The sequence below is a fragment of the Falco biarmicus genome, chromosome 2 (genome assembly GCF_023638135.1).
Source record: "Falco biarmicus isolate bFalBia1 chromosome 2, bFalBia1.pri, whole genome shotgun sequence".
NCBI lineage: Eukaryota > Metazoa > Chordata > Aves > Falconiformes > Falconidae > Falco > Falco biarmicus.
Window position 1 is genome coordinate 45,547,419 of NC_079289.1, and position 26,859 is coordinate 45,574,277.

General features: G+C 39.6%; 1 protein-coding gene across 8 annotated transcripts in view; it reads left to right on the forward strand.

The window, feature by feature from the left end:
- Positions 1-24,326, forward strand: part of LMO7 (LIM domain 7) — a 131,041-nt gene extending 106,715 nt beyond the window's left edge. For 4 of the 8 annotated variants that reach the window (XM_056328302.1, XM_056328294.1, XM_056328301.1 and 1 more), the window contains 16 exons: positions 1,698-1,859; positions 3,254-3,438; positions 4,122-4,182; positions 5,280-5,336; positions 7,442-7,467; positions 7,769-7,873; positions 8,731-8,823; positions 10,193-10,596; positions 12,349-12,414; positions 12,714-12,779; positions 14,651-14,703; positions 16,322-16,541; positions 17,446-17,718; positions 19,118-19,226; positions 21,068-21,170; positions 23,587-24,326. In XM_056328302.1, coding sequence (XP_056184277.1) covers positions 1,698-1,859; positions 3,254-3,438; positions 4,122-4,182; positions 5,280-5,336; positions 7,442-7,467; positions 7,769-7,873; positions 8,731-8,823; positions 10,193-10,596; positions 12,349-12,414; positions 12,714-12,779; positions 14,651-14,703; positions 16,322-16,541; positions 17,446-17,718; positions 19,118-19,226; positions 21,068-21,170; positions 23,587-23,609 — 2,006 coding nt within the window. In that variant the 3' untranslated portion in view covers positions 23,610-24,326. Of the gene's footprint in view, positions 1-1,697; positions 1,860-3,253; positions 3,439-4,121; positions 4,183-5,279; positions 5,337-5,489; positions 5,532-7,441; positions 7,468-7,768; positions 7,874-8,730; positions 8,824-10,192; positions 10,597-12,348; positions 12,415-12,713; positions 12,780-14,650; positions 14,704-16,321; positions 16,542-17,445; positions 17,719-19,117; positions 19,227-21,067; positions 21,171-23,586 lie in introns of all 8 variants that reach the window. The other 4 variants (XM_056328295.1, XM_056328299.1, XM_056328297.1 and 1 more) reach the window with 4 other exon arrangements.
- Positions 24,327-26,859: the final 2,533 nt, after the last annotated feature.

The following is a 26,859-nucleotide window of genomic DNA, read 5'->3' on the forward strand; positions in this document are numbered from 1 at the left end:
TGATCTCCTTGAGCCTGAAGCATTCCCTGTACCATGAGCATGAAGTTCAGTCTATATGTGGTCAAACTATATGGTATTAAAGATTTCATGTCTTGAAATCAGACACAATTCCAAATGTTATATGGTATTGTTGAAAACAGGAACTTCAATGGTATCCTTAATAGTGCCTTCCATTAATATATTTGAAAATCTGTTAATTCTTTAACATTTTCCTGGCTCTAAGGAGACGCACATTTTTTTGTTTAACTATCACCCAGGTTTTCTTCCTTCAAATGAAAACCCTACCTTTTCTTCTATAGTATTGCTGAAAAGTAATTGTTGTGTTTTGAAATCTTTACTGATAACTGCTAATGGAGTTTTTAGTCTGTAGTTTAAGAAGAATGCAGAAAAATAGAATATGAAGCTATTCTCTCCTAAAGTAGTACTCAGTGTTGTTTTTTTAGTGAAGTGTGATGGATCACTGTTTCATGCAGTATTAGGAATCATAGCATTTCTTTATTTCTTAACTTTCTGGGGCGCCAGGTATACTTAAAGCTATCTGAATCCTTAGTGGATGATCCACACAGCAGCGTTTTATTAGTGAGTTAGAACATTGTCAGGATGAAGCATATGGTGTCTAAATTCTTCCGTCATGCTTGTCCACATTAATTTCTGATAACGGAGTATAGCATTGTTCTTGGTATATTTTGAATAAGGTGTGTGGAATTCACTACTTACACAATGGAAACATTTTCCAAAGTAATTCAGATTTGTTTTATTCTATTAACATGAGCATTTATTGTGCAATCTTTAACTATGTTTTCACTTAGCTTTTCCATTTTCTATTCTGCTAAGGGAATAATTGTTAATGGAAATGGTATGGTAATTCATAAAACATTATTTAGGGAAGTCTGAGTTCCTTAGCTCATCCATTTTCTGAATTAAAACAGCAAAAAGTTTATTAACTGATCCTGTATGTTCTCTGTTCTTAGGCTAGTGAGTTCACCTGCCAATGCGTAGTAAATGAAAAAAGAGTATAAATTGCAGCCTATCCTGCAGAATGTCAGTAGAATTCAAAGTCCAAGCTGCAATAAAATTTGCTCTTAATAGGCAAAATAATTAGAATCCAGAGAAGTCTGATGGGACAGCACCCAGCAATATCTTGAGCCCAATTACCAGTCAATTCAGAGTTAACAAACTGTTTTAGAAAAGAAGTAATGCAGCATGCTTTTGCAGTAGAGCCCAGAAAATGTAAATAAGAATACGAGAAAGCCAGCTTCTCCTAGGACTAACAAAGTGGACGCCGTTTTCTTGGGCAAATAAGAGGATTACCCAAACACTGGCTGAATTTCAGCTAATCATTGGCTACAGACACGGTGGTGCTGCCTGTCTCTCATTGTCCCAGATTATAAAGGTTAGCTAGTGAAGGCAGGAGTGGGCCCAGAAGTTGTTAATTAAATGGGCTAGCCATAATGTGAACACTTACAAGTCCAAAAGACTGATGTTTGTAATTTTCATAACTTTCAAATTGAAATGCTACCTGGATACTGAGTTTACTGACCTTACATTACAGTGTCATAGATTGTTCTCAAAGATTTTTCTGAGTATCCATCACTTAAGTGTTTCTTTGAAGGATTCCCCCCTGACCTAGCAACAACTGTGGTAAAAAAATAATTGTGAACTGAGACACAATTGTATTTTTCTTCTGTTTTCTGCAGGTAGCCCTGCAGCACTTTGTCAGCTGCATGTAGATGATGAGATCATTGCTGTCAATGGCACAAAGGTTTCAGGTATGGACTATAGTCAGTGGGAAGAAGCCATCAGCAGAGCACTAGAAACTGGAAACCTACTCATGGATGTCAGACGATATGGAAAGAATGGTGAGTTGTTTCGTCGGGCAGATACAGTATGCTCTGTAAGGCAAATAAGCTTTGTCTCTGCTGTACCTGACAGCTGAGAGTCCTTATTACCCTTACAGTAGTAATATGTATCTAAGCTAAGTAGTTTGCTAGCATGTCTGTTGCATTTTAACACAACCTGGCTTTTTTTAACTACTTGTGCATTAGAAATGTGTTGACAAGCAAGTCTACAAAGTGTTGAACTACTGACCTCTCTCTTACGCTCTAGCCTGTTTCTGAGAGGATGGACAGGTAAAAAAGTATGCAACCACCACGCAAGGGAATATAACATTTTCTTTCCTGCCATACCACAAAAATGAAGAGGGGATGGTCTCTAGACGATAGTAACTTCTAGAGCCTCTCTCCTGCGATCAGCAGCTCCCTTTCTTCAGGGAAGGAGGATCTTGTGTTCCTTTCTTCAGGGAGTGCTTCAGGTGGCGTACGAGCTTGTGAGTGATGTAGTACCTTGTGCTATGCTTTGGGTATTGACCCAAATCTTGAGATGCTGCGCAGCCTCTCCAGAATGGTACTACCTGTTCTGGCTAGTGAGGCTTTTCATCCTGGCTGAAGGTCTTTTAGCATCTCTAGACTTGTCATGGGTTTAATGAGGATACCCTTTCAAAGTCCCAAAAGGATTTTTCCAGAGTTGGAAGTGTGACCAATGACTTCTTTCACAGTACAAATGCAAAACATTCTTCTAGTGGGAAGCTAGGTAGAATACACTGCCAGCAAGTGGGGAAAAAAGTAGTGGGGTGAGGAACAGACAGGAAACAAATCACTTCTACAGGGCCTAGCACGAACAAGGAGTGAGATTAGTGGAGAAGTCATCACTGAATAAATTTTAGGTAGTGGGAGGGGAGAAATGATGGGAGTGCAAGAGAAGTTTCTCATTTGTCTTCGCCTCATCATTTTTGCTAGTTTAGGTTAGACTGCCTTGCCCCCTGCCTTCTGTGCTTCTTGATGAGCATGGACATAAAAATGACACTTCCCTGGATAGCATATGAGTCAAACTGTACCTTGTGTGAGTAAAGTTGGAAGAATTTTCTCGATCCTTACTAATGCTAATGAAATAGTTTCCAATGAATACTAATTGCTCTGTAATGTTGAGCTACTGTAGCCCATGCTAGCAAAATATCTGGTAAACTTTTACCTGGCTTATGACTAACACTTGCATTTCTGGGGAAGGCGGTCTGCTCGTAAAAGCCCTTTTTCCTCTCTTCACAAATTCCACCTGATTTGTGTGTCTCCCTCTTCTGTTATGTGGTGGGTTGTGTGTGTGTTTGTGTGTGTTATTTTAATGTGTTTTCTCTAACTCTTGTTCTGTTCTTTGACATTACTGTCCACATTAATTTCTTGATCTTCCACATACCAAAAAGACTGGGGCAAAGACCAGCCTTCCCTGCCACATGTAAGACATAAAATCCTCAATCTCACCAGTATGGCTACCAACATTATAGGTACATCTGAAAATAAATGGATTGATGCAACTTCTGGAGAACACATTTCAAATGTTTCCACCATAACAACAAAAAGAGACTTCTCCAGCAGCCTTCAAAGTTCTGTGAGTATGTTTTTGAAGGGTTGTGGGATTTAGGGGGAGGAAGAAAGTAAAAAGTCTAAGACCTTGATGGGGGGAAGATGGAGAAAAGACCTTGGAAGTCTTGTTTTTATTTGTATTGCTTAAGGAGCATATAGGGTACTGCAAATACAGAGATGTAGTTACGTATGTGTTAAGCTAAATAAGGCATTTTAAAGACTTGCTACTGTCCATCCATGAGCAGACACTGCTAAGGGAGGAGTATTAAAATATGTGCAGAGTGCATTTGAACTAGAACATATAGAGCGTTTATCCTTTAGAAAAGACTTTTACCTCCATTATTCATGTAAATGAAAGTTGCAGCCCCAAAGAGCAAGCATATCTGTGCTTTCAAATTACTTGCAAATAACACCCTGCCTGCCGAGGAGCTGAAATAGCAAGATCGCAACTTCTGGCATTTTCTTGCAAACTGATGGTTGTGGGTTTTTTTTCCAGCCAGCAATTCACGGATGATTATTGATCCTCTCAAATGCCTGTTATCTTTTTGTCTTATAATATACTCAGGCAGTTTCAGATAGTTTTGTATCTTTCTGTGGAAAGTGTTCTGAAGTGTTCAGTGATACACAGTTCCTGTCAGGGAGACATGTAATTGGTTAAACTTCCACAAATCCAATGAACCCCAGCCCTTTTATTTTTCACTTTTTCAGGATAGAGAAACAAAAATGATAAATGGAATGCAAGGAGACCTTGGCTCTAATGAACAAAGAGGTAAACCACTACTGCTTTTCATCTGCTAATTGTGTGGGTTTGCAACAAGCGCTGACATTATACGTGTAATCATCACAAGCTTTATACAGCGGGCAAAGCAAGACCTTAATGAACTGAAAGCTAGGCAGGTATCAGAGATCTAGCTGCATCCAAACTGGGTGTAGTTTGCTTCCACAACATGCTAGGCAGTTGGAGAACTGACAACAGCGCAGTGACAAATCCCCACATCTCTGCATTAGCAGTTGTAAATTTATTGTGCGGTAGGGGTGAAAGAGAAGGGGAAGGGACACAATCTATTGTAATTGCTACTGCGTTGTGTAGAGACTGACTCAGTATGAGCATTGATTTATTTCACTGCTCAGGAAGAGTGTAAAAAGTATTGAACTCACACCCCCCCCCCCCCCCGCCCTTTTCAGTTGTGAGGTTTTGGGGGTAGTTGTCATTTTTCTAATATTATTTTACTTTTATTCCTGGAGAATGCTATTAATAATACTGGTATGAACAATAATTACTTATGATGCTATGAACAGTTATAGCCTTACTTGATGACAGTGAGAGAAACCAGGTACGTATACTTTCTAATGGAACAATGATCCTTAAGTGGGAACTTGGTATTTCATTTTGTCTTGAATGCACATGGTGAATTGTATGAGTCCCGTCATGTTGTACTCCGTACCCCTCCTCCCCCCTGGGCCAAGAGATCAGTTGCCCTCTGGACATGCTTTTCTGATGACTTTAAATGATGATTAGGCACCTCAGTCCAATTTGGCATGTCAATTGAGGAGGCCTAAATTAGACGGAGAGAATCTGAGTCTGACACTTGTACTGTTGTTACAGTTGGACATTGTTAGTGATAAAATGAAATACTAATCAGTATATGATGTAACCTACTAAAAACTGTATTTGTTGTTACAAAAGATTAGATTTCCTTTGTGTTTCAGGGGCTTTTTGTTTTTTCTGAAATGGCATTGCTATAGATTGGGGGTCTAACAGAAGTTTCTTATCCAGTGGGGATAGTCATTAAAAAAAACCAACACAAAACCCACCAAAACCAGCACCTCATTGACTTGTTTGTGTTCTTTGTATTTTTCAAATAGCGTCTGAACCTATTTCTTTGAAAAACTTAAAAAGACGGTCACAATTTTTTGAGCAAGGTAAACCAAAGAGCTAACATTTCATGTACTTCCATGAAATAGTTCCTGCTGCACACTCTTCCTAACAAGTCTGGTGCTGGGTACTATACCTCTTCAGCATTGTTTGTTGAAGTTACAGCGAAGCAACATAATTGATTTCCCTTCTTTCCCCAGGGTCATCAGGTTATTCTTACAATTCATGGGTCTACCTTTGTGGTAATGGGTCTTTGTGTGTTCTCTTATATCTATAGCTGTTAAAATCTCTTCTGTGTTGTTCGTACTTTTTTTTTCACTGGGTAGGAGTAAGAAGGATCGAGCACTCTGTTCAGGTTTGCTACTACCTACAAAACAAGAATAACATTGGATGTTCCAGCAGAGGCTTAGTGCAGACCTCGGAGCTGTTGATAAAATATTTAACTCTGGATTTGAATTTATCTTGAGTTGCAGCACTGTGCTTTCATCTAAATTGGTTGGAAAAAAAGGTAGCTACTGGCTTTCCACTATGTGGTGACTGTCACAAGATCCCAAGAAGACCTATATAAATTTTGAATTGAATATGTTAGCTTTTAAAGGCAAAACATTTTTGCCTCAACTTCGGTTTTGTAGGTTGCCTTTTGGTGTTTGCATGTCACAACTCACATACTTCCACTAATGTTGTATGTCTAACGCTGTCTTCAGACTATGTATGCCTTGCTGTTTTGCTGTAGCCTGAAAGAGTGAAGTCCTGGCCCACTGGAAGTTCAGTGTGAATTTTGGCAATTATTTCAGTGGAGCCAGAACTTTACCTTCAGTGGTGATGGCTTCTGTTTTTTTTCTAGAAGAGATATGTGAAGTGCCACAGCATATATCTGTGTTTGTGGTTCTGTTTGCTTTTGAATACTTCTGCTGCATTGTATCTGCAATATGGTGGTATTTTTGTTGGATTATTTTTTTTTAAGACTGGTTATGAAGTTTGGGTTTTATTTTAATAAATTTTACAGTAATATTTGAAGTATTTCAGTTGTGCTTGAGGGGGAGGAGAAGGGTGTATTTCTAGAGTGTATGCTCAGTACAGTTTTGTTCATTTTAAACTTTTGACACTTTAGCTTTACAATTATATAAAGATTCTTCTTTCTAAACATGTACAGGCCAGCATAAGCTTGCAAGGCAGAGAGAAGTGGAGAGCAAAGATAGGCGCTGTCTATGCCTCACTTCAGCATCTGCTGGTGCAGTTGCAGGAGATCAAGTCTGTCATATTGTCCCTGTGGCTGCTGCGATCTGATAATTACGACAAAATTGTGCATATATAGTTCGGATGCTAGCCTGTGACTCATTAGATGTCTTTTGTAACCTATTGTATTTGAATTTTCTCCACTTCATGTGGTCGTACTCTACAGAAAACTGTTGCAACTTGTTGCTTTTATGCACTTTTTATTTTTTAACTGAAATTTGGACAGCTAAGTGACAAGTACGCTGGCAACAAAGAAAAATAGTGATGATGCTTAGGAAAGGCATCTGTGCTTCTCCATGTTTTCTCAATTTTTAATGTATTGGCATAATATACATCGCTTATAGTCATCTTGGCACAGTCTAAGACCGAGCATGATGGCCTCAAATAGCATAAGGTTCGTAGTGAATGGTAACAAGCTCATCAAACTCAAGCGTGCTTTTGGGAGTAGGAAAAGAGGACAGTCAGAAAGGGGAAATATGTGGTTTTGCAGTAGAGAAGTTGCCTGTGGATGTCTGTTGCTCTTAATTCACATTAAGGGCAGTAGGTGAGTAGCTGCTCTACCCTGGAGCAGCGTTCTGGTGATTGGTCATGCTAAACAGTCGGGTTTCACAATAATAATAGGAGAGAGGTGTAGCAAAGAACCTCTATATTGCCACAGTGGGAGATGTACTGCTAATGCAAGCAATTGCTGATGGCACTTTTGAGCATGTAAAGCTTTTAAACAATTGCACACATTAGTTGAAAGCACCTAATGAATTCTGCCCTCAAGTAAGTTCAGTAGGGAAAATGCAAGCATGGCTTACAAAGGAAGCAAAAATTTGTCTGAAGCTCAGACTTTCCACATTTACACACGTCTTGCAATAGTGAATATGTATGGCTCTAATGATTTCTGTTTTTTGCCTTCAAAATCTCGCAGGAGGCCCAGAGCCTGCAATGCCTGATGTAAGTACTATTTACGAACTACTGATTAGTTGTATAACCCTGGTCTTTTCAAGAAGACCAAAGCTTTCTATTGCTTTTTATGCTTCTTTAAAATTGTGATCAAATCTGAGAGGACTAAGATTTTCTAATGCGCAATAGAATGGTTGCTTTCTGACCCTTTGAAGAAAAGACTAATTTAGGTCCTTGTCACTATAAAGCTGTAGTGTTTGTAATGGCTTTTATTTCCCACTTCAAAAAAATGTTTTTAAAGTGTTGATTACATGAAAGAAGATAATAATATTTCATTTCTGTGCTCTATTAGCTCCCAGTCCCATCCATTAGTGCTCCTACTCGTCGGGTTTGGGATCAAGAGGAAGAAAGAAAACGACAGGAAAAATGGCAAAAGGAGCAGGACCGTTTATTGCAGGTATAATTAATCTTCATAATCATAGGCTGGCAATCCCTTGGGTGCAGCAAATGTTACTGAAAGAAATTAACGTGTAACTTCTGCAATTCTTCTTACTGATGGCCTAAGAGGACTTTCACATACATTTGCTGGGCTGCACAATTACACACACTAGCAATTATTCAGCAAAAAGAGGACAATCAAACCCAGACTGTGTATTCACTACGTCCAAAATGCTCAGTCATTGCAAGGCTGGTATGCTTTTACTGGCAACAGATTTTAAGGAATAAGCAAAGACTTAAGGGCTGTAGTGTTCACTTTGGAATATGAGTTTTATTTTTCCCCCTTAAGAAAATTTCCTCTAGAATGAGTTTTTATCTTCAATCAGCGATACAGCCTTATAATCAGAAAGGGAGAAGGCAGCCAGTGCCTGCTTAGGTGTCTGCTAGCATCCTGTTGTTTAGCAATCGGCTAAACAGTTGGAATCAACCTGGTTCCCAGGTTGATATCACTTTATATTTACTGTATTAACGTGCCCAATTCCACTCCATCTTTCAAGAAGTACCTTAGATAGCTGATTTTTGTTCAAATGGAAACTAAACTGTAAAACGGGGAATATAAAAGACATGAAGTCAGTTGTTACAAGACTTAACATCTAATAATCTTGGATTCTCCAAAATTAGTTGCACAACTTTGGATTGTAGTTGAGCCAGGATTTCAGTCACTTATGGCAAACCTAATGTCCTGGTGGAGCTCAAGCATGTTTTTCCTATGCTGGTCTGTTAAAAAACACATTAAATACCAGAAGTACATTCTAATGCAAATAAAAACATACCATGTTTCTTATTTGTGTGTTTAACTTCAATCTAATGTGACAGGAGAAATACCAACGTGAACAAGAAAAACTGAGGGAAGAATGGCTGCGAGCTAAGCAAGAAGCAGAAAAAGAGAGCTCCAAGTATTTTGATGAGGTAGGCTATGAATATGGCGTCACCTTTGACTGTTTACTTTTTATGATGCCTTTTTTCTCTTATAGCAGATGCATCCAAGCAGGCAAATGATTTATTTTGCTATGTCATTTATCTTCTCATTTTGGAAAATAAATTGTATTGGTAGAAAGAGGTTGCAAAGATGGGAAGAACAGAGTAAATGAGATGTTTTGACTTTATTCCGTAAGGATTGGTTAGGTAACTAACACCAGAAACATGTCAGCAGAAAGTTTCAGCACGTATTAATTATTGTGACCAGAATGGAGTGTCACCTTGTATATACACCTTTGCGGTATATTTACCTCCTGATGCTACTTGTTGGAATTCTGCTTCAATACTTCATCATGAGGCATGTTCGTAAGTGCCTGGCTTGTTACTGGCAGCTGGTTCATCCCATGTCTAGTAAATCTGCATATCAAATAAACGTAGATTTGCTATCATATGTTTCAAAACATTGAATGTGTGTAGCTTCTGTAGATGCTGACTTTGAGGCTGTTGCTTATGGGAAGAGGAACAGGTTTTTTCCTGCGTATGGGAGGTGTCTGAGATATCTCTATTGCTATGCAAGTGCTGCTTCAGGCATCCTAGCTAGATCAGTTGTGTTTACACAGTCACAAGCAAGTAGATTGTAATTTAAGGCTTAGGACTTCAATAAGAAACCTCTTTGAGCTGTTAGAGGGCTTTGTCCGAGAATGTAAACCATTTCATATTTTTCCATCGTTAGAGGTTTGGATGGACCCATAAAAACGGTATTTGTTCTCTGCAACTAAAACATCTTTTGACCGCTGAAAGACCTTTTCTCATGTTTGAGAGAAGGGTCATAGAGTGGTAGGTCTGAAACTTGACTTTCAAACGGTAAGAGAATGGAGGAGGTTGGGGGGTTCACCCACATGAGGATTCATGTGAAATTCATTGGTCTGATGTGCATTTGCAGTGTATCTCTTTGTGTATACGTTCTTAGGTAGGTCTTGGGTTTCTAAGTCAAAACAGTAGGGAGAAATGCTGGGGGTATCATGGATGAGTTTGTTTTCTGTGGGCATTTAAGTGGGGATGGGATGCTTGAAATGTAAGTGATACTTTAGAAAGCAGAATGTTTCACATAGTTGTGGCCGCGCTGCCCATGGCGCTTGCTAAGGCTGCTGTGTGGAATGAAGTTCTTTCATTAGGAGAATGTGCTAGCAGTCACTCAAACCATGAAAACAAAGTATACCCTGGGTCTTGCATTGAAAGTGTTTGGGATGCTTTTTACACAGTCTTCCCTCAGAGTAAATGAACTTTTCTGAGTGAGAAACCTGTTCAAAAAATAGCTCCCTTCCCTAAAAGCATGATTATTTTTTTTTCTTTGCTACAGGAGCAGAGTGTTCTAACCTTAAACACAACATCTGTCCCTGCATGGGCTCCATCTGCATCCAGCTGGAGAGCAAGCCCTGAAGGAAATACTTCTGAGGAGCCAGAAGGAGTTGGAGCAAGTGAGCTGGCAGCATGCTTACAGGGTGAGGAAGAAGGAAGGAGGAAGCTGCAGGAGGAGTGGAGGATCCAGGACGAAGCAGCCCTGCATTTTGAGCAAGAAAGGGAACTCCAGGAGCTGGAGCTTGAGAGACAACGTAAAGAGAGGGAGCAGCAGTATGCTGAGGAGCAGAGGCGGCGGGCAGAGATGGAGGAGGAGCAGAGGCGGCGGGCAGAGATGGAGGAGGAGCAGAGGTGTCAGACTGAAAGGCAGAGGGAGGTGTTGGTGGAGATGCCTCAGTACCAAAGGTGTGCAGTTGTGATGGGATGTACTCTCTCTTGCTTTTGCATTAAAAATTCAAACAAATTTCTTCTGGGAGTGTGTATGTCCTGAATATGTAAGGGTATTCATTTAAGATTTGTACTGTAATCAGTCAGTGCAAGATACCACAGGATGGCCTTTCTTTCTAAAGGTAGAAGGATCAGGCATAAGACAAAGTCTTTCCCCATGAATCAAGTGCCCCTTAACCCACTTCAGCTAATTTTTTAAGTAGGAAGTGTAAATAAATAATTGCAGCCAAATTAAAGGTGACCTGAAACGCTTTTTGTGAAGATTTTGTAAGAATCCTGATTAAGGCTGTAAATTGAGAGCCAGTGGCTCAATATGCAAGGCCTTTCAGAGGAAATAATAAGTTAACTCTTTTCCAATAAATGCATGACTGATTTTCCAGACTCCTCTCTTTAGTTCGACAGTGCAGTAGTAAAGTTTAATTGCACTACTGGGTTAACTTGCTGATGAGGGGTATCATGGTGTATGAGCAAACAGATGCTGGCTTAAAAATATCATAGCCTGTTAGAAATACTCACTGTGGATATATTTATTCTAAAGCATGAAGTGGTTTCTTTCATTACCTTCTTTGGCAGCTTGGTTTAAAAAACCCAAACCAAAACCAAACAAAAATCCCAACTTTTACTTTACAAGTTCATGTTCTGGCCCAGAAGTTTTCAGACTATTACAGGCATCATGGGAGATTAATCTGTCTGAAACAAATTAAACCAGTAAGTTTTTCTTATTTCTTGTGCATTTAGCTTAGTGCCTTGTGTATTACTAGCCTTGCTGTTTCTCTTGAGGATTTTCCCCTGTTCGTAAGTAAGTAATAAGAGATGACTGAAGATAACGCATGGTATCAAGTTAAGTCTTAAAAGAGGAAAGTATGATTATAAAATTGCATATATTTGCAGGAGAGATTGCGAGACCTGGGGTTACTTTAGCTCATTGTAACTGACTGCTGCTTGAGATGCCTGCTGAGAAAAGCAGAGGCACAGTTGTTACAATGGCTAAACAGGTTCTTCTTGGCAGCTGAGCCAGAATATCTCTAGAGTTTTAATTTGCCCCTGTTGCAAGATAATAGGACTTTGTGCGGTAACTTATAAAGCTGCTCTAATGTCTGCATATCTAAATCCTTGATATGTGCTTTAATCCTAGGGGATTCCATTGCTTCTGAGGTTGCTGCCAAAAGATGTGTTTTGGTAAAGAAGGAAGGCTTTGCTTAATAGTAAAAGGAGAAAGTTTAGTGAAACTGGGGTTTAAAATATCTGGTGTTAAATGTTTGGTTTACGATGGTATCAGAAGGTGTGACTTGAAATCTGAAATGTTATACAAACATCTGTGAAGGCAGGATACTTGCTGCTAAGAGCACTGAGTTTGGGGACAGGCAACTGGAAGAGCTTTGTCTGTGGAAGTTAGAGTTTTTCTCTGTGGGTTATAAACTACACCTATACAATATTCTAGAATATACATGTAACTTTTAGAGAACTGCTATGTTTGGACAAAGCTTACCTCCTGGCTTTAAAATGGATAAGATAATCACTGTCATATAGTGCTAATGGTAAATTTTGCAGCATCTTAAAAAGTCTTCGGAGATTTTTTCGTGTATTTTCATATATCTAACATATCCAAAATTTCTCAGTTTCCTCTATGTATACTTACTGTTTGCTCAATTTCTAGAAAATGTTATTTTGTTTAATACGTATTTTCTTTTATCTGTATCTTGTTTCCAGACATTATGAGCGCTATGAAGTATCTAAAACAATAGAGGATCAAGCTGGCCATCCTCTCATTGACAGGTAAGAAATTGAATCAATAGGTAGGTTTTCAGCCTACTTCATAAGTATCAACCAATTTGACATGCTTACGTTTGGATTCCTTGTCACTTAACAAAACAATTTCAGGCAGTTTTTCTGACAGCCTTTCTTTTTCTGCCCTTTGTGTTTCTGGCTGTTAAAATGAAGTCTCCTTAGAATTTAACTGTTTGGGGTCCGTCCGTCCCCCCCGCCTTAAGGATCTGTTTTGAATATTTTTAGTAGGAACTACTATGGTTTCATTTTGTGGTTTTTTTTTTGTTTTGTTTTGTTTTTTTCTCAAGGCATTATGAGCGTTATGAAGTTTCTAAAACCATTGAGGAGCAACCTGGCCAGTCATTTGCTGACAGGTACGTGTGATACTGAATCTTGCTGTAGACTGTAACGTCACTGTTTGTGTCAGAAAGCTTTGAAACTTCCAATAAGCTTTAGCCATGGCAGTTAAGTGAATACTTCGTATATGCTGCTGTGTTTTGCAGTGTTTATGGCATGTTTTCATGTTGAGAAAAAAAGCAGCTAAACTTTTGGCAAATTATATGCTATGCTGTAAACAACAGTTAGTCAGGCAGTAGGGTTTTACTGGGAGAAGCAGAACTGTAAGGAAGTAAATATGTGGGTGGTACTGGTTTTATTTGGCTGGAAAACAATTTCAAATAATATTGTGGTTGTGTCATAACGTGCCACACAAACTAAGGTGCAGTCATCCCAGTCAGGATTGTGCAACTTGAGAGTAAACAGGGAGGGAGGAGAGAGACAGCAGCAGCGTATATATCAGGAAGGTATTAGATGTGCCGCTTGTTTAAGTTATGCTCTCTTACCTTGGCTACTTTCTGTCTTGTGTTGCTTGGTGGTTTGTTTGTTGTACTGTTTTGGTTTTGTTTTGTTTTTATTTCAGTAGAGTATATTAACCACTGCAGGTTTGGGCTTCTTGAATAGATAGCTTTTTCTTCTCCCTTTTAATAACTGGGCTATGGTTAAAAAAATGCTGAAGTTACTTAAATCCAGAACTGTTTTATCAAGTCTTTGTCTTAGATGGCATCCCACAGTAGTTCTAAAAGATCACCTCTGCTGTATATACTTAATCAGTTCTTACAGCTGGAGTGAGCATACCCTTTTTTATATGAAGAGGAACCCCAAAATTCACAGGGTACTACTAATGGAAGATCTAAATCTAACTTCAGAAGATGCCTGCACTAAATAGATACATCTTGGATATATGTGTGAGGAAGACACTTGGGTGCTAAAAGCATCCCAGGCGAGGCTGACCTGCTCTTTGGAGTTCGTTTTTACCACAAGCGGTTGTGAAATTGTTGCATCTTCTCAAACAGAATAAAATAAATAGGTCTGCACCACAGGATGGACAATCGGAACTTGGGGGAGCAAGAAAAGTGACACAGTTTTATGCATCGTTTATTTATAGACAAAGGACAAGAGTCCCACAAAACACTGTTACGCAGCCAGTACTCTAAGTGTAAACACATTAACGTAGCAGCTTTGAGTTGTGACCCAGTAAAGGATTTCTGTTCACTTCTGAGGTATTTTAAACTAAGAAACTGCATTTATTACTTGAGACTAATAACATAGCACAGAGGTGTTACTGAAGCTCCAGTTTGGTACTGTCAGAAAACCAGCTTTTTGCTGCTTGTCTGCCTGTATACTGAATGACGTATCTTGTCTAAAACTCATTAAAAATTATGGGTTTTTTTTAATCAGTGATTGATAAAATTCCAGGGAACTATCTGCATGCAGTGTTTGAGCAGGTGTTTTGCTTACAATCTAGTAATGGTGCTGAAGTATGATTTAGTTTTCTCAGGATGTTAACTCATTTATAAACCTGCTTTGAAAGTTATCACTTCTTTAACTGTCTGACTGTAGTCTTCACAAAGCTTCCAGAGAGGAGGACTTTGTTTTTTACATGTTTTTGTTGAAGCAAATACAATGATTGGTCCCTTATACCTGAAGCACTGGGAACTTTCAGTACATAATTTTAACTTTTAATCAGCGATCACCTATTGACATTTAAACATTGGCATCTTTTTCTCCCCTTAATATCCTGTTGGTCTTGGTTTGGGTGTTTTTGCCTCTTGCTTTAAGTTCAGCATTAGTTGTTGATGGGAGGGATGGTGAAAAAAGGGGTTGTGTATCTTCTCTGCAATGATAAGATCTTTGTCTGTGATGAGGTCTCCTAGTTGAGATAGAGAAATGTTTTCTATATCCTTAGGAATAAGTCCAAGTCAAGTTCAGAACTGAATGAATTCAACACAATCAGAAATGGTAAGTACTGTTTAGTTTTCATTATTTTGAAAATGTATTTTCTTGAAAAAAGGTGTGTTGGATGTGGTTATCCTAAGAAAATTAATTGTCAAAGTGCTTTTTGATAGCTGCAGTGTAGTTCAAAGTCATACCATGCTACAGCTTAATGAAGTTTCAACAGCAAGAGGAAATTCGTACAGTCAGCGTCTTGCTGGATTAACTGCTCCCTTGAAGACTGTAGCAGTGATTACAAATGGATCTTGGGTGCCTAAATTTTAGATGTCTGATACTTATATGAGAATAAACCAGTTGTGTAGATATATCATTGAAGATGTGGGTTCTTTTGATATGACTCTGTCAATAAAAAAAGCTGTTCATACCAAGATGGTAATGTATTTGATACAACTGTTTGCTCTTTGTAACTACTGTTAAGAGTAACACAGCTAGAAGTCAGTGCTTGATACTGTCGCAGTGGCTTGTTTTCTGGACTCTAGTTCGTTGCTGCCTTTGAGTTGTCCTTCAGTTACCTTCCTGTGTCTTGAAAGGAATGTGTATAAAGCAAACAAACCAACCAGATGGTCATAATTATGTTACAGTAAAAAATGACTGAAAGCTATTCTTGTGTCTAAAACATGGTTGAAAAAAAAGTAATTGCAAGTAATCATAGAGAGGTAAATGGTGTATTAGAGGATATGTTGCAGATTGACAACATTGCTTTCACACATTAAAACTTGATCATTGGAACTCATAAAATATTGTGGAAGTTGACTCACTTATAATGGCAATCTACAGCAATAAAACCAAGAGCAAATCTATAGTCAGAGCAGTATTTAAAAGGGTTGAATTTTAAATTGAATGACTTCTTGCAGAGTAATTTTCTTTATTAGTCTTACTGTAAAGAAGTTACCAGATCTAGGAAATAAAGAAAAAATTGTTGCCTTCTAGCATGTCAACACATTGAAGAAAGATGGCTTGTTTCTTTCCCCTTCCAAAATCTCAAAGGCCGTCTATACCATAAATGTAATTTCAACTGAGTAGTTAACACAACATACAAATTACAAAGAAACTGTGTAAGATTTCCCTGTCTGTCTCCCCCCATATACATAGATACTTGTCTAAAACAAGATAAAGCAATGTGCTTAGTGCCTTGAATAAAGAAAAAAAAATCTTGAGAACAGGGACAACATACAGGAAAACAGGATATGAACTCTTAAAGGGAGAGAAGGTATCCCACCGTTCAATGATATATTCTATACATACTTCAGTTTGTATTGGAGGAAGTCTCCATACTGTGGCACTAAAAGAGATCATGCTCTTTTAAAAATACATGTATGTGTGTGCATACATACGCACACACAAATGGATAGGCATATACACTTAGAAAGTGAAGGAAAATGCCTGCTTGTATTGAACTTAACATAAAGGACCACATAATGGAAATACGATTTTAAAAAGTGTAATCATAATGATATATTGGCAGGTTTGATACTGGTCACCTGTCCATAAAAAGGAACGGGAGAAACTTGTGAATGTGGTGATGAATGACTGCTTTGGAGTTACAGCCAGAGCACTGAATCTGTGATAACTGCCTTTGTGCCTTAAGGTATCTGGCTGAAATCTGTGCATTTTGTCCAAACAGGTACCCAGAGCAAGTACTCAGAGAGGTCCTGGAACACGGGTGAGTCACAGAAGAAGCCTCAGAAGGAGCAAAACCTGTCTGCAGCAGAGTTGGAAAGACAGCAAATCCTTCAGGAAATGAGAAAGAAAACATCTCTACACACGGACAGCAGCTGGATTAGGCAGCGCAGTTCCAGTATACATAAGGAGCCTATAAGTCTGTACAGCAGTAGTATGAGGAGGTAGGAATTGCGTTAAAAATAAACTTTGTCTCTCATCAGGTAATATTGTTTAGTGATTCTAAACCTCAGCTTGTATTACAGAGCACAGAAATGAAATGAGTCTGTGAAATGCTGTAAGCTAAACTGCATAGCAGCACAAATAGAAGAAAGTAGCTGTATTACAGCTGGAATTAAACTTTTTTTTGCGAGTAAAGAATATGGATGTGACCTGTAAATAACTCAGCTGCTTATTTCTTGGTTGGTGTACCAGCAATGGAAATCAATAATGTGCTCTGTCATTGACAGATGTGCTTAAGAATTTCAGCATGACAATTTATTGTGGAAACTAATTATTATGGCTAAGGAGTATACCTCTTTTTACGTAGAAACGTCAGAAAGTCTGGAGTTTGTTTCTTGCTTTAAGTAATGTATGTATGTTAGATTTGTCACTTAGGAAACAGTCATCAGTCAGAAGAGTGGCTGTTGGGCCAACACCTTGTACCTAGATGATACTGTCCAGCTTGGATGGATTGTTATTTTCAATCTGTTATCCCTTGGAGAAAACAAAAACAAATGTGGTGTCTGAGGTCCGTTTCCCTACAGTGGATTTTGATATGGTTCACCCTGATAAGGCTGCAGTGAAGAGTGTTTTGCCTTTATTCTGTAGTGATTAAGTCCCACCTCTCTTTTTGCTTCACCTGCTTTTTCCCGTGAGACTGAGATTGGACACAAAGGATAATTTTCTGCTCAAACATTTTAAATCGGTGTGTGAAGAATATTTCTCAGTGTCATCAGACAAGCATGTTTATGCTAGAAAATCTTAAAAATGCTAGGATAATGATTTTTCTTTTTAAAAAAATCAGAATATAGCTCTTCTTCTCTAGCTGTACTGCTATTTACATTTTTATGTGTACCTTTGTTACAGAGGGGAGTCTTTGGACAATCTTGATTCTTCAAGAACAAGCTCATGGAGGCACCACACATGGCTGAACCAGTCTGCCTCCTCTTCATCTTTGTCCTCTAGTCAAGATTTCAGTCGCCCGGTGTCCACTTCAAACCGAGCCTACATGTGCACTCCTTCCTCCAGCAAAGCACCTCCTGCAGGCACCTCTGCAAGAGCCCCCTCTGTGTCCCAGGCAGCCCCCCGAGCTCAGTCTCCCCTCTCTGCTTCCCAGCCAGGGTCCCAGACACGCAGCAGGTGAGTGAGCGGTGCCCTTCTGCTGGGAAGGTATAAATGCTGGGCTGCCCTGAAGAGAGCAGACTGTGTGTATGGTGGTCCACAGCAGCGTTCTTGCCCATAACATTGATAAACAAGTCTGAAAACTACCTGGACTTAGTTTTCTGGCTGGATGGGGCGGTGGAAGTAAGGGCTGTTATTACCCCCCTGCTCCAGTCCTTCAGAAAATTCCCCAGGTTTGTCATCACTGCTTGACATTGGGTTAAAAAAAAAAACCACACCGGAGGAACTGGAATAATAAATCTCCAGTCTCCAAGCTGTATGTTGGTTACCAAAATGATTAGTAAAAGCATACTCCAGATGGCATTTCTGACATTTATTTTCTTAGGTTTGTTTTAACAAAAGATTCCTGAAACCCACGCTTTATGGCCCTCATCTTGGTCTTTCCTCCCCCCTTCCTGGCATGTGGTCAATATCATCTCGAGGAGCGCTGCGGAATGCTCATAACCCATGACCCTGGGGAACTGCAGAGTAGGATGTTGGTTTAAATCTAGGAGGAGAAAGCAAAAATTGCAACATATTTTGAAACAAAAATGGAATTCACTTGTGGTAGGGTAGATAACTGCTACTTTATGTACTTGAAACGTTTTAAAAATACCTTGGGGTAAGGCTATAGAGAATCATCCCCACACAATTCCACGTGTTATATATAACAACAGTGTGAACATTGCTTCACTAGCTCTTATGCTTTCAGACACTTTGTGATAAATTGAACCTGTTTTTTTCTTTTTAGTTTTCTTTTTTTTCCCTCCCAAAGCTAGGTTCCTACATTCTTTATAGTGTACAAAAATTACCTTTTTAACCATGTTTACTTATCTTGTTTCCGCTTCCATTTGCTAACATCTTGGCAGATCTATAGAAACTGACCTCTGTATGGATTATGTTCAGAGTTAGCATAATATTATAGGCCCAGGAGTAGCCTTCTGTTACCTAACGAGGTGCAGATGGTGGGACTTGGCAGGGCTGCTTGCTAAAACGTAGCCTTCAGGATAATTCCCCACAAATAAGAAATAAGGCAGCAGCACAAAACCTGTGGTCTTACTCTCCAAACTTAATAACATAATTTTTATGTTTATTTGTAGAAGGTATTTTATACAAAGAAATATCTCCCAAGAAAGTGACAGAATTTCTCCATTTGTTCCTGTGTAACTTTGATTTAAATTATAACACTTCAGCTTTACTTAGCTTTCAGATTTACTGCAAATGATATTTAATTTTCAGTTTATTTTCCCCAGGCTGCCTAATAGTACACTTTTACACCAGTGTGGTTTTGTTTCTAATCTCAAAAAGTCTTTGATAACTTTTCTTTGTCTTTTAAACCTTTTCAAACTGGTTTTAAGGATTTTCATTCTATATTTAGGTCAGTCAGTGGGAAGAAAATCTGTTCATACTGTAATAACGTTCTGGGCAAAGGAGCAGCCATGATCATTGAGTCTCTTGGTCTTTGTTATCATTTACATTGCTTTAAGGTGAGAGATGGGAGTAACATCTTGAAGGAACAGGAACTAATCAGAAGCACGCATGGCTACTCGGTGTTATGCTCACAGGGGCTCTACTAATCACCTGCTTTGCCTTCTACTCTTTTGACAGCGTGGCGCATGCATATTTCCATGAGGCAGTCGTCTCTGCAGGCATTTAGCCCTTAACTCTAGAAGTATTTGTTAAATGCTAGAGCTAACCAGTAGGGCTTTGACAAATAAGATGGTGATGTTGACTGTGAGATCAAAGTTCTTCCTTCTTCGAATAGGCAGCAAAAAAAAATCAGAAGGGGCTGAGCCACTTCTCCCAGAAACCTTAAAACCAAAAAAACCCCACCCTAAATAAAAACAACCTAACCCCGTCCCCCCCCAAAAAAAAAAAAAAAAAAAACAAAAAAAAAAACAAACAAAAAAACCCCTCAGCCTGGACCCTGGCAATTGAACGTTTAAGGTGGCCCATCATTTCTAAGCTAATCCTAGCATAGTGTTCACATGGTGTTTTCCAGGCAAAGGCGTGCTGGCAGCGTTCAGCCTGGCAGGATAGAACCCAGCACCAAAAGGAAGCTGTTTAGTGCCACTCGACCCTGGACAGAAGCTGGTATATCAGCTCATGCTTAGCGCTGAGGCATAGTTACATGATTTGTAGTCAGCTCGGGGCATACGCAAAGCTGAAAGAAGAAATGCCTGCCTGCAAAAGATGTAAAAGCACTTCTAGTTCCCCTACTCTAGGACCAGATGATAAATTAGACTCTGATTTGGAGGTGCTGTGGCACCCCTCTGCTCTTACTCTACCTTGTGTTGGATGGAGGCATGGCTTTAAGAAAGAGACTTGGGTGTCTGGTTCAGAACACTTGTCTTCTGTGCCCATCTCAAAGGCATCACCCAGAAAACTACAAGGGATTGACTCAAAATTTCCCCTGATCCTGCCTGCCTGAGCAGAAGGTGTAATCCATGGGGGTGCGTTGTCACTCCCTTTATGCAGAGTGTATTCTGTACAAGGGAGTCCACCCATAGCTCCTAACCTACATAAGAAAATACCAAATCTCTGTGTTTCAAATCTCTGGAGATTAATGAGCTGTTGAACAGAGTGCCAATCTGCCAAATCTAAAAGATTCATTACTCATGTAAGCAAGCAGGCAAACTGTCTGTCCTTCTGTAGTCAGCTGAGTACTTCGCTTCATAAATTCGTAAGGAGTGTGCTATGGTTTGGGTTACATTCCTTCCAGAGGTAGTTCATATTCATAGCAAAGACTTGTTCAGCCACCATAGTGAAATAGTTTATTGTTAGTATGAGAGCTGTCAAGCCCCTTATTTGTGTGTTGATCAAAAAAAAAAAATTAAATTGGCCCCTTCTCTCCAAATAAGAACTCATTTCTGTGATGCAAGCCCAGGAAGTCAGGGGTGTTTGAGCATTTGCTGCTCTGAGTGCCAAAGGGCTGAGGATACCAGCAGTGTATAGTGCCACATGGAAATCTGCAAGCAGCCCACCCAGGTGTTCTGTGCCAAAATTGCTGTTGCCATCTAGACAACAACTTTTTTTTGTGTCGAGCCAGTCTTAGTTTTCAGAGAAAATTAGATTTAATGAACTAATCTCTAAAAAGTCTGCTTTATGTTTGCTTAGTTGGTGTATCTGCTATTCGTTGTCCAGTCGTCGCCTTAAAATACTTTCTCAGGGTTAGTTGCGTTTTGATCTACTAATTGTTACACATTTGCTGCTAGTGGCTGTGGGTTTATCGTTCAAGCTTTGTTGAGCTTAATCCAAGCTGCTTTTGAACAGCTTTCTCATTTCTTAATATTTTGTAAGGAGTTCTAATTACTCATCTATCATGCAGTGTGTTTCCTGTGGATGTGACCTCGGGGGATCCCGCTCTGGAGCTGAAGTTCGGATCCGAAACAACAAACTCTTCTGCAACGACTGCTATATCAGATTTAAAAGTAAGGCAATCCACCTGCGGTGTGCGTGACAGTAGTTCTTGCCTGTGCTGTACAGCCTCAAGTGTTTGCACGGCTGAGCCACTCGATAGCTTTCATATTTAGCTTTAAGTTGGTATGTTAGTGAATAGGTTCGGCAAGGTTTGATTGCCAGTTTCTGCCCCTCGTAGGGTAGTCAGTCATTCCTGACTTGTAACTTGCTGGTAGCTGATTTTACCACCTTGTTATTAAGCAGCTTCAAGCAGACAATGTGGTATAGTCATCCTGCTTTCTTCATAGATCTGAGAGAGTGTTGTCAAGGAGTTGTCAGTTGCTGAACAGGCTTGTCTTGATAACAGAGAAGTCTTTTTGAAAAATTGTTTACATTTTTGAAAAACGTGATCTGAATATATATATTTAATTCAATCCTAATGCATACCTGGGAAGCTGTTAGTTTATCCTGTGCAGGTGGCACAAATGCTGGTTTCTATTTGCGATGCTATTATTATTTGAATTATAGGTCTGTGATTGGTTATTCATTTAGGTACAAGTTCAGGAGGAATTGATTTACTTACAGATCTTAATTAAAAGGTGCAGTATAATTTTTTTCCTTTATTATGGTTTGCAGAATTCTGATTTACTGGAGCATGATATTAAGGCTTTGAATAATGGTGTTGAGGGTTTTTTCCTGCTGTCATAGATGATGGTAGACAACCTCCTAATTCTGACAAGTCTTGAGAGTTTTGTATGGCTCTATTTTTATGTAGCAAATATGGAATTCTCTAGAATGATAAAATTCAGCTAAGGGAAAGCATCTCTGAATTAATTCCTGGGAAACATGTCCACATTTCTTCATGAGCCCGGCACATTTTTCTCATGGTGGACCAGAAGGCAGTGAAGGGAACAGGATACCTATGCTGCAATACTTGAGCAGGACTTGGGCATCTGCTGGCTGACAAGCCTAGCTCAGAAAGAGAAGCTCTGCATCTGATGCTGTTGCTGTTTTCAGGATATTTTTTTTGCTTCCAGGAAGAGGAGAAGCTGCCTGCACCACAGAAATGATTGTGTGGTGCCCCAGCTAAAACCAGAAAAAAACCCACCTCTCCTTGACACTAACAGTGCATTCAGAGAGGCTAATGTTAGGTGCAAGGATGCCACTATGATCAGTGGAAGGAGGAAGAGAATCGCCACCTTCCATCGAGGGGTGATCCAGAGCACTGGGTCATATGTCTCTGAGCTAGTGTTCGGAGAATTTATCTCCTTGTTGATGACAAGACTACATCAAAGTGACAGTGTTCCTATTTCAAGCACCCAGATGTGTGGGAGATTCAGTCTGGAGCCTGTTCATGTTATTTTATCTTTTCTTCTGGGGGCAAAATTGCTGGGTGAGTTGGATAAGTTGGGTACTGGGGAAAAAAAACCAAAACAACCAATAAAACCTGTTTTTATTACTCCCTGCCAAGACAGTACTCAGGAATTTGGTGATGGAAGTAACAAAAAATTTTATCACGGATGAATTGCTATTTAGTCTTGACATTACAACCCATAAAGTCACAGCAGTGCCTTTCAGAAGCAGAGCTGATCTGTGAGGAAACGGTTCGATTCCCTTCCCTTCAGACTGCATCTACTTGGGCCAATGGGCACCTCAAAACATAATTGTATGAGATATGAGTAAATCAGGAACTGTAAGAATTTGTGGGTACAAAACAAAATATTTGAATTAGTGATTGGTAATTGAAATTAGCTATTTGAATAATACAAAAACCAGCTATGTTATTACCACAGTGAAAATATACTGACAACACAGCACTGGTGTGTGATGCAGATTACTTTGCAGTTGGCATTTGACATCAGCCTGGCTAATTATTTGTTAGTTTCAAACAGGAACATATTGGCTAAAAGGTTTCATAAACTGTAGGATTATTAATATTTATGTTGTAATTTTATGATATTTTTGCACATTTTTATGTTAATTGTGTGGTTTAAACCTGGGACATTGTAGCAAAACACCAGTGTATGGGCAGATGCCCACAAATATATGCAGAGAGGGGATAAAAAAGTTCTTTTTTTAAAATACTGATAGAGTTATTTAACAGATTTTGATTTGATTATTGAAGGGTAAATTTAGAAAAATTGTCACCCTGTCTCTATGCTGATACTAAAAATAATTCTTAAAAACTTGGTAAGGTGCATGTTCTGTGGAGTATTACTTGGCCTGAAATACTTGCAGTGCTATAATTGGATTAAACGTAAATTTGTATTGTTCACAAAATCTGGATTGCTAAATTCAGAATGTATGCCTTAGTTTGTGTTACCATTTTCAATAGGTATTGGAAATACTGTTGTCTGACTGTTTATAACTTCGAAATTTTAATTTCTCTCACTAAGATTCTTCAGTAGCTAGGCTTTAATTACAATTTCTTCTGTCTCTCTCTAATAGCTGGACAACCAACCTCCATGTGAAGCAAATGAAGATATGAAACCACTGTTGCAGATAAAAGAAGAGGTGATTGCTGCTGATGTAGATCTATAAATATATATATTGTGTGTATGTGTGTTTTTCCTAAGAGTAACTCTCGCTTATCTAGTCTTCATAGCAATGCATCGTATTCTTCATATAACTATTTTTATTTATAAGAAAGTAATTGCAGTAAGGAAATATCTGGGGAAAATGCTTTAACTTTTTCAGCTTCAAGTACTGAGAGCACAAGGGAGAATAAGTATATTTTCAGTAATAACTTCAAAATATTTTTGAGGCTTATAATCAACTAGTTGACTTTCCAATGGTATATGAAGAGGGTATTTTGTTTCTAAGCTCTTGAAATGAGTGTTAGAGAAATAGCTAATATAAATATATATTTGCAATTACTGTCTTTATTTTTGACATATACTGGAAGTGAATTCTCTAGGTTAATATGAAGCTGCATTTAAATACACACAAATGTGTTTGCTTTCCGTATGCTGGTTTCTAAAATTATGTGCTTTTTTGAAACTTAAATACAAAGAATAATCCCTTTGCTCAGTGGTGTTGGCATAATATTCTGTGGAATACATTTAAGGGGAAGAGTTCTCTTTTCCCATTTGGAAAATGTAACTATCACTTTTTCTTCCACAAAATATGTGGAGAATGGTTATTGAACTACAGTACATTTGTAAATAAAATTTCTGATGTTGCATTTAGTAGAAGTTTGTTTTCTTTCTCTCCAGCTAAATGTGTCTAAGATGATTTGCTGAAATACAGAATTTTGAATTTCATCTTGGGAAAACAGTTTTTGTGACAGGATTAAGATGTCCACCTAAATATGTACAAGAGCAAAGTTCTTGCTTTTCTCTTCCCTTACAGTAGACGTCAAATTCTGTATATAGTTCTTCTGTCAAGCTCCTCATGCTCTTTCCCTTCAGCATTTAATCCAAGTGGCAAGACTCTTTCTTTGTCCTGTACCTCATCCCTGAGGCATGACAACTGGAAGAGGTGAAAGTTGCCCAGAACTTCTCTGCACTGTCTAGAAATGAGGTGCTGAAAATTTTGGGTTAGGTTCTGCTCCTGAAAACACGACTGGAATGTGTGCTGTGTTTTCCAGCGGTGGTTCCCAAATTGCTGTGGTCAGTGGCTTTCCCAGATCTTTTCATGCCCAGTTACATACCCTTCTGTGTCCATGTCCTTAGAAGCAGCGAAGAAAACATGGGATGTAGATCAGAGGAATTTGGGGGAGCATCTTGTGGATGAAATGGAGGAAGAGGACAGCTGGGAGGTTTAGGAGGATGTTAGCTCTGAGTTTGAGCTTGTACGTGGCACCATGAGGAGCCTGTCCTGGTTTTGGCTGGGATAGAGTTAATTTTCTTCTAATAGTTAGTACAGTGCTGTGTTTTAGCTATGATGTGAGAATAATGTTGATAACACACTGATGTTTTTAGTTGCTGCTGGGTGATGTTTATACTAAATCAAGGACTTTACAGTTTATTGGCCCGTGCCAGCCAGAGGGCTGGAGGGGCACGGGAAATTGGGAGGGAACGCAGCCAGGACAGGTGACCCCAAACTAGCCAAAGGGATATTCCATATCATGGGACACCATGCTGAGTGTATAAGCTGGGAGAAGAAGGAAGGTGGAGACATTTGGCATTATGGCATTTGTCTTACTGAGTAACAGTTATGTGTGCTGGAGTCCTGCTCTCCTGGGGATGGCTGAACACCTGCCTGCCCATGGGCAGTGGTGAATTAATTCCTTGTTTTGCTTTGCTTGTGTGTGTGGCTTTTGCTTTACCTATTGAATTGTTCTTATCTCAACCCTTGAGTTTTACATTCCTTTCCAATCCTCCTCCCCATCCCTCTGGGTGAGGAGGAGTGAGCAAGCGGCTGCGTGGTGCTTGGTTGCCGGCCGGGGTTAAAGCACAGCAGAGCCGCAGTGCGGGTGCCAAAGCAGCTTAGGGTGCTCCTTCCTCACAGGGGGTCTCAGGGATGGATATGAGAACTCGAAGATTGGGGAGAGAGATCATGGCTTTGATAGCTGGGGGCAACAAGGGAAGATCATGCTGTTTTGGTGTACTGGGAGTACTTCACCTGTGTGGGCCTTGGTGTAACTCCTACTTGTAGCTCTGTCAGTCTCCTGTTTTGCTTTGGTTTATTGATCTTTCCCTGAACAGATGGGCTCTGTCTGCTAATAAATGCTGAATTCCAAAATGCCAAACATAATTTTCAAACTTTGCTTTTAAAACAAAACAAAAAAATATCTAAACCACCTCATCAACCCAAAGTTGCCAAGCTCCATGTTCAGCCACCCTTACAACTTGGCCTTTGCTTTTGGCTTTCAGTTGAAAATGCCTCTTATGAAGCGAACTGGTGGATATTTCATTTGGTTTGCACTACTGTGTTAAGTAATGACACTGTGGACTGCAGGTGAGAACTCGGGGATTTGAAGACCCTAGTCCTTAAATACACACTATAGAAGGATATTCATGCTGCCTGCTCACATGGCTGTCTGGGAGCCTGGGGTCCTCTCTGCTGCTTGTGGAAGAAGAGTGCTTCCCTGAGAACGCTTCGGAATAGGAGCCCAAATCAGGTGCTGTGCAGATCTGGGTCTTGATTAAGGCACGTACCTAATGGAGAGGGTGCAGATGCTCCTCTACCCTCTCTAGTTTTCAGCCTTTTTTTTATGGCAGGCAGCACCAGACTATGAATAACTGCTTCCCCCCAAAAAAAACCTGGATACTCACAATCTCCATCAGCAGCCCTGAAACACAATGAAACACCCAACATTTTTTGTCACAGGTCAAAGTTTCTCAACCTCCAAAGCATCAATGAATTTATCCTAACCTATCCATGATTCCCCCTCTCCCAGCACTGTGTTATGCAGCAAAGCTGTGGGAACAGGGATGGCTATGCTACCTTTTGCATCTTGAGCCCAGTTGTGTTGACCCATCCCTGGGAATCATTTGGGCATGGAAATTGCCTGGGGGGGGTGAAGAGCAGAGGGAGACAAGAAAAGTCACCGCCCTGTGATGCTGCTGGAGCTGCCTGACTGGTGTCCTGCAGCCTGGAGTTAGCTCTGAGCCAGGCTGGCTTTTCCAAAATGGTATCAAGTATTTCCATACAGGCTCCAATTTCATCTTCCCACAAAATGTCTGTGGAAAACTCTGTTATTTCATTAGCTTGTACCAAATTGCTTGCCTGTGAGCAAACAGAGAATGGAATTTTGGATTTAGTGGGGCTCAAAGA